Raw genomic sequence first — 12,060 nt, forward strand, 5'->3', positions numbered from 1 at the left:
GATGGACACTTCATACCCAATTTGTTCTGTCACCGTTGGTGCCTTTTGACTTTAATAAATTTCCTGCTCATCTCTCTGCCTTCTTCTATCCCTGCAAAGACAATTCTAGACTCTATTCATTCTTTCCATCAAAGTACTCAAGGGCTTTTGGTTTTCTCTATTAAGACAAAATATTTACTGCTTATTTGACTAAACCATCCCTGAGCTGGCTTCAAGCTCTCTTCTGATATCACTAAATTGGAATAAAATCTCCATCATCAGTAGTTTAAAATACTTTGTATAATGAACTTACCTTTGAGTTACAGTGTTGCTTTCACATTTAATTCTAATAACATAAACCCACAATAACCTATACAAAGATTCCAGTGCAACTCGGGACATTTTGGGATCTTTATTCTGTAAAATAAATTTAGAAATACAGTTATTGTTGCCTGTGAGACACTGACAAAATTCTATTATAATGTTTATTTACTTTTGAAAATAATTTTTAACAATGAAAGCAGATGGGTTTAATACTGACTACAATTTTTTGGTATTTTTTCAAAAACAAACCAAGCCTGTATTGCATATTTCCTAACCTTAAATTTTTAACTAGTAACTCCAGCTCATTTTACACATCTCTAACTCTGAGGGCAGAGCAGTAACTAAAAAGCAGATATTCCTCTTGAGATGAACACACCAAGAGTATATTGCTCTCAAGAACTTTTCTCAGCCATTGGTAACAAATACCTACTACATAGCAAACCAATTTTTAGTTTGTCTAAAACATTGGAGTAGCTGCTTTGGATCAGGCACAAGGTCTCATTCCATCACTCAGCCTGTGACAGCAGACAATAGCAGGTGCAGAAGAAAAGAATGCAAAACAGGGAAGGCAGACAAAGATGCATCTCTGGGTGTAGCTTCAGACAATGCAGACACTTCCTGCAGGCTGTATTAGTGTTTGCCCACTTTCAATGAACTTTTATTGTAACAATTATGCTACTGCTTCTTGAATTAATATAAAATCTAGCAGCACAATTCAGTTTAAATAATGTACTGAACACAAAATGATTTTTGTCTTCAAGCTGCTATTAGCAAGTTTAGCTTTGCTCCTCCAAGCTCTTAAACTGTGTAAAACAGTAGCTAGCATTCTTTGTACCAGCTCCAGAAACCTCCTTTCCAAATAGGGATTCTTGGAGCACTTACAATCTAGAAGTGTCCAGCAAGATTCCTGGACCGGGCCATAAGTATAAATTTCTGAATATAATAAATGATTCCGAGTTGTCAACTTTTTAGGCATTATCCCAATTCAAACTAATAAACCCAAACAAAACTAACAAAAAAACAAAAATAGAACCCCAAAACCACACCTTCCCCACCTCCAGTGAGGTCCCTCTGTCTCAAGACATATCTATATGATGACTTGAACATAATTAATTTCATACTTTTTTTGCCACAAACCAGTGAGTCAGAATCGCAGATGCCTTTGTCCTTCCAGGACAAATGGAGTGCAAATTCACAAAGGGTGTAAGTGGAACTAAAAAACATACTGTTCAAAAAGAGATGGTCTCATTCATGGTTCTCTCTCCCACATCCTCAATGCTCCCTGTACATTAATTCTAGCAGTAAGAAAGTCCAACTCGCACCCATAAGCTGATCAAAATAACCTCATGTCCATGTCTGTGTAAAAGATTGTATACACAAAGGAGAGTAATTTTGGTGGCTTTAACACAAGTGGGTCCAGACTACTGGTTTTGGCACTAAAAGCCTATCACAGAATCACAGAGGCAGAAGTGGTATTTCAAAGTAGGACAGACAAGTAACACACAAGATTGACTACCAGAATATTAGAGGGAATAACTTAACCCAGTTTACATCTGTGATAATGCTGTTCTGTCTTCCCTTCACACATCAATGTGTGCTGCCATCACCTCTGAATTAGCACCTACAGCTAGGCAGTGGGTAAATTTAGGGAAGTGATCTGGACAAAATCTATCCAGTAAGAAGTTACACCTGTCCCTGCTTACTATTCACACTGATAAATGTCTCACCCTTCAGTTCATTTACCTGCAGTGCTACTGTGAGCAAAAAGGAAATGTAACTGTACCAGAGGGTGAGACTGGGATAGCTTTGATTCTAATCAGCTTAAACAGCAAAAACCCCACAATATTATTACTCATTGTATTTAATTTACAGGCCAACAATTACTGATTGTCAAAGCAGATGGGGAATTCATTGGTACAAGTGTTATCAAAGTCTATCTGAAATGCATCTGGAAATGAGTAATAGTTTAATTTTCTGATTTCTGATATTCTACAGGGGGGCTTAATTTACAGGTCCAGAAGTAAACAAAAAAATTATTGTTGGCTTTCAATAATCTAATAAAAAAATGGTAGATGTTTTAATAATGTGTAAACAATGTTCCATCTGTTAGCAGGTGTATCATCCAATAGAGCTACTTCTGAGTAATTATGACAAAGTTTGCTCAGAAGTAGCTTTATTGGATGATAACATGTCAGTAACATCAACATGGTAATAACATGTCAGTATTTATTTCTCTTAGACATTAGAGCAACTAGAATAAGGAATAGATGGCTATGTAACTCAACATCTGGCAGAATTTTAATCTTTTTTAGATGATATCTGTCACATTTTAAAGTATGCTATATGTTTGGGGTTTTTTAAACATAGTTTTGTTTAAACTTCTAAAATTTTTAAACATAAATTATGGTATCAGCAGACTATGAAAAAAGTTGTCAGGAACAGTATCTGTTACAAAACCAAAAACGTAGGAGCAAATTAACACACATTAAAATGAGTCAATGAAACAAATCTCAATGATGGCAAGAAACAAAATAGCATTTTTTCCATGTTAGTCAAATGTAGTCACTTACTGAAGAAAGTACTTTTTAATACTGATGTTAAACTTTTCTTCTGTTCTGAACTAAAACAATTTCTACCTTTTAAAACCTGCAAAACCAACAGTGTAAAAGTCTTTCAAGTTAGTGCACTGCAAGTTGTTACAGTAAATCAGTTTCACATTTTTTTATTGTGAAAATGGTTTCAGTTTGCTCACATGCAAGACACTTTTTGAAATGAAGTAACAGAAAAACCCATACATCTGAATAGGTAGTTACTTCCAGAGGAAACATGCACTGGTGTTCAGGGAAACCAGCTGTGATATTAACAATCAATCTCACAAAGCCACACTTTCACCCCCAAGGAAAAACTGGTATTAGACAATTTTCTGATCTTTCTCCTTTACTCCCTGGCAAGAGAAAAACATCTTTGAAACATTAGCTATTCTTAGTCCTATTGCTTCTAACAGTACTAACAGCAATTTTACAAAGAAAGGAAAGCACAAAATACAACAAATAACATAAAAAACCAAAACAAAAGTATTTACATGAGACAAAGCAACATTTCACTGAGTTACAACAACATATTAACTCACCTGCAGTGTTTCTATTTGTTTTCTGATACTGTTGTTAGATGGCATCTAAATAAAGCAATGTGAGACAGCAAAACATAACAAACATGAGAATGGAAGGCACATGCATGTTAGATGAAAAAAAGCTCAAAACCAACAGATAGCTGTCTAGCAAGGACTCTATTCAGTAGAAATAAAGGGTTTGCTATAGTGGCAGAAAACGTTCCTTCAATTTTCAAGGTTTTGTGGTAACAGACACTACAGGTAAAAAAATGTGAGGAAAAAAATACTCTTTTTCCAGCCAAGAGTGGTGCAGAATGACAGACACTGTTCTCTCTCATTTCTCCAGCTTTTTTAAATGTTCCTTTCTCCCTCCAGAAGAAGTAGTAAAGATACCACAACTCAGATTTATCCAAGAATTAATCAAATTTCTGACAAACTTGCTAGAATTAGTCTGTGTAAATACTAGTCAAAAAAACTAAGCAAAGTGTTTTACAATACTGACCCAGCTTTACTGCCTGCTGAACAAACTCAGAATTTTGCCTACACTACAATGTGTAAAAAAATGCCTGCTGGGCTCAGTGCTGAAACAGCAGCCCAAGCGATTTGTGGGACAAAGCTAACTATATATATATACCAGAAAAAAACCAGCCCTTTGGTACACTCCTGCTCTGACTCTTAGAGCTCACTGATGTGCTAATTGCACTGGTCCAGACCACTAGGTTTCCTCCTTTCAGCAAGGCTAGGATGTTCTCCCCACACTCTAAGCCTGCTTTGAGGATAACTAAAGGCAATGTGCACTGAAACCCAGCACAAAGAGTTTACAAAGACCATAAATATTGCCAGGTTTAGGATTCAGAGCACTCTCAGGAGCATTATCAAATTGAATATAGCACCAGAAGGTAAGGCAGGTATGAACAAACTGCATCAGGTACTGTGGGGCCACTGCAAAGGTGTGAGCTTTCACAGCATGGCAAATGGGAAATGGCTCATTGCAGCCACCAACGTGCTCATTTCACCACCACCGTGGTGCTCATGGCTAAGCAGAGTTTGTACTGGGCACTCACCAGGGAATAATGAGAGCACCACGAATCCATAACCTACATTACCTCTTGGTGACTTCTAGCATGCCTGTACTCTTCATGGAATATCCCTGTGACAGACTCCAACTGTTATCATTATTTCAATTCCTAATTTGTAAATTTCAACAAATACAGTAGGGGTAAATGAATCCTGTTAGTGCTCTAAGCATCTCCTAGTAACTTTCAAAATTACTTTATTAATAACAAGGATACTAGAGGCAATGGATTTGGAATTCCTTATTTCATTTTACATATTTAAGTAACTCCAAATAAAATAATTTTAGTCATTAGAAAATCAGGAAATAAAATTAGGGGAAATCCGAAAGACTAAACTGCCGTGAAATTTAGATTTGTAAATTAATGAGATTACTTATTACAGAGTGCATGCATTTAATTAGCTTCAGAAACAAAGGAACACATTAATTCATAAGACACATCAGGACAGTGGGGGTGTATTTTTCAAGATTAAGCTCAATGAAGTTTCTGAACAAGGTAGGCACCCAAAAAACTTGATAGTATTTGGTGTGCCAAATTAAACCAAGCCATAAAATACCCTAAAGGACTCATTGATGGCACAGCATCATAACACTTCAAATTCTGAATTGCAGAAATTCGTAAGTGGAATTTCTGCTGAATAGAGCCTTACAGTAAATGTGTTAAGCTGTTAGTGGTTAACAAATCTAAGTAAAATATAAAATGCATGCTCAGCAAATACCAGTTAAACTCACTGGCATTTATAGTTTTAAAACATCCATTACCAGCGATGGACATTATGCCAGAAAAAGGCAACTCCCAGATTGTAAGGAGTTTTTTTTAAAGCTTTAAAAACAAAAAGCACAAGCAGCCTCCATAAGCAAAATAAACCACAAAACAAAAATCAAGGCAAATACTGCAAAAGAACTGCAATAATGTTAGATGAAAAATATACAGAACCCAACAAGCAACAGAAAGGTGTGAAAGATGTTGTAAGAACAAAATGACCCAAAACAATCAAAGCAGCTAAACCGTTTTCCTTTTGACTTCATGCTGATTTATGTACTTTACAAATAAGCTTTGTAACTGTCACTCATAGCTAACCAGAATCAGCGTTGTGAAGGAGGATCAAAGAATTTATTAACATTATCAAAATCAATACATTAGGCAAAATCATGAATTATGTTAATCATAATCAAGGAAAGAACACATACAATAACTACAATAAAGTGACTGATTTGTAAATATCTTGATGTCTTTATCAACCAATTGATGGTTACAATGATACCAACAGAAAGCACAAGTTAAAGGGACACTGTAATTGGTTTTTTAAAATTTGTATCACAGGCGGTAGATGTAACATCTTTTCTGGTCTCACAGCTCATTTTCTATTCCTTCAATAAGTGAACAAAAGACAGGAAGTTTGCACTTCCTATACATTCTACTTAGAGCAGATAAGTCACTTATGTTCTCACATATAATTTACACATAAAGAAATATGGTTTATATTTTCTCTGGCATTAATAGCCCTTGTTAGAATACACTTCTGCAGATTTTACTCAATAAAAATTATAATCCCAAAGGGGACCACACTTATTTCCAACATAATATAGCATCACAAAAACTTACTACTAGGTTTAATACAGAGACTTGAAACATTTAATTTCTTTTTAGAAAAATATTTCAGTGTCCTTTTAAACAGCCAAATATTACTCATTGTTTATTTGGCACAAGAATGCTGAAAACATATTGACATAAATGCTAGTGATTTGCAACAGTTCCTTAATTAGAAAGGATTCTTACCTTCAGATGTGACAAACAGTTCTGCAGGAAAACGTGCCAGTTATTTAAAAAAAACTGTTTCTGACTGACACACAACAGGCAGGTGATCAATGGGTACAAAGCCTATGAGTAGGGGGAAAAAGAATTGATCAAATTGCTCTTTGCAGACCTCCCAAGTGTTGTACATTGAGAATGAGACACAGTTGGCTGCTGCCCCTCACTCTCACAGTTTTGGCACTGCACGGCCCCTCTCCCTGCCCTGGGACACTCGTGCACAGGGCCCTGGTAACTCCTGAGTGCTGCAAGAGCTCAGGGGCTCACACTGGGGCAGGGGGACCAAGGTGAAGCTCAGCCCCCAGCAAGGCCTGATGGCAAACAAGGACTGAGAGAAGTCTGATCCTTCCTACAATGTTCAGTCTGCAACCACAAGACTCAATTCATGTAGCTCTACATGCTGGGCAGGTGAACTGCCTCCAGGAATATTCAGGAAAAACATCAACTCATTAAAAAATCAGACTTTAAGTTGTCAGAAATGCTACTTCTACTCAAGATCTACTTTTAGTGAGGAATGAACCACAATATATTTTATTTTAAATCTGTGCATATGCAAAGTATGATTTAGCTTTGCTTTAGTAAGGTAAGATTTAAGTACCACAACCTTTTAACACATGATTAGTGATTAGTACCAAATCTGACTGCAGCTTTTCTTGTTATGAAGCAAAACTAAAGGATGAGTAGGTAAACAGTACTCTTGATACAATGTTTCTAACTTCATTTAAAAAATGACATTTTTAATACTAATATCAACCACTTTATGTTACTCTTACATAAGGAGTTTAACCAATACAATGATATACGCTTTATATGTGCAGAATACTAGAAAGAAAAGCTCATCCATAACATGAAAGTGAGAATAAAACATTTTAAATTCACTTGCATTTACTTAATGTGCCAACTGAAACACAAAAATTAGCTCTACATTTTCAACTTGAAACATGGCTGCCATAGTCATCAAAAATAACTAAATACTGCAAAAATAAGAGATAATTTTAAAAAATGATTAAATTTACACAAGGTGTATGATGAGAGGAGAGAACCAGGCTAAAGCAGGAATATTAAGAGGCTGCTATTTTACTGAAAAAGTCTTGTCTGACATTTGCATCTTTTAATTAATCCTAATTTAAATATATTCAGACTCCCTGAATGCAAGTTTTTTACTAAAAAGACATTAAGTTAAATAACTCTGCTAAAACCCACTAAAATAATCAAAAACAAGCACTGACTTCAAGACAATCTCACATGTGAGATAAGAGCACATATCTGCACAAAGAAACAAAGCAAAATTAGAACAGATGCACACACACTGTGGGAATTTAATTATACTGAGATGTTAAGATTTAAATTAATATGGCTTGATAAGCTTTTCCTCATATAATGCACTAGCTTAAGAGCCTAAGATGAGCAAAATGGAGAAGTTGAAATATTTCTTTAAAATACCAGCGAGTGCTTCTTCCTTGAACTCAATTCAAAGGTAGTCTGATAAAGCATCTCCACAAAATTTTTCAAACATGGCACATTCACTTCATTTTTAACAGCCTATAAAAAAAAAGCACAAATTAATGGGCTTAAAATTTTACAAAGAAGGCAATTTAAATACACATTAAGATGTCTATGAATTCAAAACCACTCAAAAGTTAAATTTCACATTAGTAAGGTATTTCAGTGTATTTATCTGAAATAGAAACAGAAGCATAAGAAATCATGCCATACACTACAACCATATGGTTAAAATTAACAATTAAAGCAAACATAGAAAAAACTCCACCCCAACAGAACAGCCCACTAAAATAAACTGGTTTAGGAACATGGTCTCTATTCCACACTCAAAGAAGAAAATGTATTTGACACCAACTAACAAATAAAAACTATGCTGAAGATCTTCATATGCATATTTACATTTATTTAAAAAAATTAGTATCTTTAACTATCCCACCAGCTCCCCTCTTAACTGCTCCTGTTTTCTTCTTTGCTTTAATACTGAAAACTGGAAAACTAAGAAATAATCCACAGGATTACCAGTCAACCAATCATGTAAGTTGTCTTTGCTCAGCTTTCAGAATTAATGAAACACACATGGAGCCCTACAGCCTTCTGACCCACTCTGTTCTTGCACACAGAACAAGTTTCCTTCCACAACCCAGGCAGCTGCCACCTTCTTTACTGAAACCTCTGCAAGCCTCTTAGGCTTCCCTCTGGATCCTCAGGATGATCTATTTAAAACACTATTCTCAACCTCCTGTTTTAAGCTGTTTCTGCTTTATTTATCACATTGAGGGGTGGGGTGTTGGAGACTGAAGTGGCTTTTCTGGAAGAGGTCCTCTGTACACATAATTTCCTTACAACATAAGATCATTTATGTTATCTTTATTATTTACAGTTATTAATATTGCATAAACATTATATCTACTAACACTACATAAAGAAAAATCATGTCCATCTTGCTAAGAGCACTCTAAAAGCTTCATGATGTAGAAGCACAAAAATAGCATGTATCTCTATAATGTGTACAGATCCACAAAGAAAGAAATGAGAAACTAATTATGATTTAAATCACTTCCTATGTACCCAATTATTTATCTTTTGCTATCTTAGGCTATAGGTTGATTAGTACTCTGCTAGCTCAACATGAGAAATCAGTCAGGTGCTGTCACCACAGCACTGTTGCTTTGGGATATAATCTTAGGCTTTCAGAGCAGCCTTAACTTCCCTGCTATAAAATATGCTGTGATTCATCATACCTGCAGGGTCCAAATCAGGTCAGGTTTCTTAAAATGCCTGAATGACTAAGCAAGGGAATGACAGCAAAGAAGTCTCAATGCTGAAACCCAACAGCTTCCTCACTTGAGTGATTTTCTGTATCCAAGATACAGAAAAATCTACATTCAATTCCTTCAGCTGCGTGAAAAATATTCAAACTTGCATCTCACATCTTCCCAGAGAATGACTAACCTGCTCAACTGCACCTCAGCCTGGGAGGGAGCTCCTCATTTCTATTTAAGAAGCTCCATTAGTATGAAATGATTAGAGAGCCAGTGAGTCAGAAGGACAGATCAAGCCTCCCTCCCCAGGTGTGTGAAGCGCTGATTCAGGCTGGATCACAGCACCACAAGTGCTCTGCACAGCCCTGTTCCTGCCTCTGCCCTTGCACAGGACAGTCCCACCTACCAAATGCTGCTTCTTCCTCCTTATTTCAAGGGCAGTTTTCACCACGTTTATGATTCTGCAAACTAATATTTGCATTTACCTAAATGCTAAATAGTTTCACTTGGTACTCCCACTCCAACTGCCAAGCTACTATGGAATTCAAAATGACAAAATGTGTTCACTCTTTAATAGGAAAGAAATTCTTCTATTCTTCTCTAGAAGAGTATAAGCATGTCTGGGTGAGATCAAAACTTCTTCCCATAAGCAATTACTACTGGAATCACCTCTTTCTAATTTTGTCTTATGAAAAAATATTTTTTCCTTTGTAATTTAAAAGTAATTTAAAAAACCCAAGCCCCCAAGAATACCAAACCTAACCAACAAACAAACAACAGCCAAACAAAAAAACTCAAGCAAACCGACAATCTCCTCAAAACCAAACAAATATCCATAAAAACAAACAAAAACCACCAAAACAACCCCCCCACCTCAAAAAAAACAGGACTGAGACCACAGAAAGGAAAGAAGCATTTGCCCAGGGCAAGGTAAACCATTTAAAAGAGGATGAACAACTCAGAAAGTTACTTCCCTTTCCTTTCCTACCTAATCTTTCTTTTCCTATGATCTTGCTCAGATGGGATGCCCACCCAGCATGCTACTCTTTGTAGATCCTATTCCACAAAACAAGATCTACATGTCCCAATTTTCCATTCATAGCAAGATATATCCCTATAATCTATGTGGCAACACAGAGCCACAGCTGGCCACTTTTTGCGACTGCATGCCAAACATGGGCCTGGCATCTGCTAATACAACTAGCATTTTACACAACAATCCCAGAAAGTATCAATCTACTATGAAGACATTAACTGAGCTTGTCAATGGTCAACTTGAATTATACTCAGGTGCCATCATTTCTTCTTGACCTGCTGAACAAGCTTCACAAAACCAAGCAAAGCAGCCTGGGAAGAAACAGAGCCTGTCTTGACTAAAAGATTGCACAAGCAGCATTACAGGCACAGTACATCCAATACATCCAGTACATCCACTGGGATCATAAAGAGGTTTTTTACGTTGTTCATGGTTGCTGTGTGAAATTTCTACTTTTAGATTTAAAACACACACAGGAGATGACTGACTGCTCTTCCACTTGAAGGATTAAATCTAGTGGACATTCACTTCTACAAATGATTTTTATTTAATTAGCCAAGAGCTACATTCTTCCTTCCTGCATAAGAGTTCACACTCTCCTCATCAAACTGTAAATGTTACACAGTTTACTACAGAAAAAACTCAATTGAAGAATTTTAATAATGAGAGCCCAATGGAAAATGGGGGGAACAGTGTGGCAAGGGGGATTAAAATACTTACAGCAGCCACAGGTATGAGAATTTCCACAAACAAACCAGCAAGTGCATGTTTTATATCCTTATCTTTTACTTCCAGGAAGTACTGAGCACACTCCTTAGTAAGAAAACATTAGAAAAATATTTAGAAAAAGGAATACAAACATAACTACACCATAAAAACCAGTAGCAGTCTAACATTAGTTGCCTATTTTAATTTTAAACATGTAATGTGTTTGAGTTACTTTTATATTCCTTAGCAGTATCAACTTCACAAAACATAGGAAACTTTAAAACCTGTTTGCCCAGAAATACACCACAATGAATTGAAAGGAGAACATTTGTAATACCAGATAGCTATTTACTTTTTACTCAGAATATAAAGAGTACTCAGAATACAAAAGAATATAAATACACACATTTTCCCTCAGATCATTTTGAAGCTTAAAAATTTTTAATGCTTAATCTATTAAAATTATTGGGAATTATATTTTATTTTTTAATACTAATTTTAATTTTCAAAGGACTTTGATGTAAAGAAAATTAAATATAATTAAATATTCCATACACAATAAATAATCCATAGTGAAGTGTTTTTAAAGAAAAGTTAAGTCTTGACATCTCATCTGTTAAAAAATTATATACAAAATAATTCTTTTTCTTTAATACACTGCTTTTATAAAGACAAAATTATTTGATTGCTATCCATTTTCATTCAGTCTTAAATTTATATATTACAGGTTTGCCACACTACTAAGGCAATAGTGAAAGGCTTTTCCTGATGAAAGGTACTCACAAACTAAAGAAACAATTCACACCTCTGAAAAATTAGGAACTGAACACAAAAGGACGAAGGATGGCACACAAGTATAGTGAGTGACTGATCACAGCAAGTGTCATCATAGCTTCATGACCTAAACATTTCAAATTATACTCATTTTAGTTTTCTGTAGCATTTGTTTACCTGCATGAACTGAAATGATGCTTCAAAATCCTCCACAGGATACATCTTTACTCGAAAAAACTTCATTCCCATGATCAAACTGATGATACTCTGTACCACGTGAGGACTCTGTTCTTTTTGCCGCAGTTCCTTTAATTCAGTGACAAACTTCTTCCTAACAGCTTGAAACCTGAACAAGGGATACAGACAGCAATTATTTGCATTCTTACTTACTTTTGTATGAGGTCTATAATTTTGAACCAATTTCTTTAGTCTGTAACAATATTAGCAGCTGCTGTTTGAGAAATGCAAGGGAGATGA

At 35.6% G+C, this 12,060-nt stretch overlaps 1 protein-coding gene across 8 annotated transcripts in view; it reads right to left on the reverse strand.

Moving 5' to 3' along the window:
- The window catches only part of FRYL (FRY like transcription coactivator), a 161,567-nt gene that overhangs the window by 69,839 nt on the left and 79,668 nt on the right, over positions 1-12,060 (reverse strand). For 5 of the 8 annotated variants that reach the window (XM_064710354.1, XM_064710355.1, XM_064710356.1 and 2 more), the window contains 6 exons: positions 11,761-11,929; positions 10,822-10,914; positions 7,744-7,842; positions 6,268-6,369; positions 3,434-3,478; positions 293-396 (listed from right to left, as the gene is read on the reverse strand). In XM_064710354.1, coding sequence (XP_064566424.1) covers positions 293-396; positions 3,434-3,478; positions 6,268-6,369; positions 7,744-7,842; positions 10,822-10,914; positions 11,761-11,929 — 612 coding nt within the window. The remainder of the gene's footprint in view (positions 1-292; positions 397-3,433; positions 3,479-6,267; positions 6,370-7,743; positions 7,843-10,821; positions 10,915-11,760; positions 11,930-12,060) is intronic. The other 3 variants (XM_064710360.1, XM_064710358.1, XM_064710357.1) reach the window with 1 other exon arrangement.

This window comes from Zonotrichia leucophrys, chromosome 4 (genome assembly GCF_028769735.1).
Source record: "Zonotrichia leucophrys gambelii isolate GWCS_2022_RI chromosome 4, RI_Zleu_2.0, whole genome shotgun sequence".
NCBI classification, from domain to species: Eukaryota; Metazoa; Chordata; class Aves; order Passeriformes; family Passerellidae; genus Zonotrichia; species Zonotrichia leucophrys.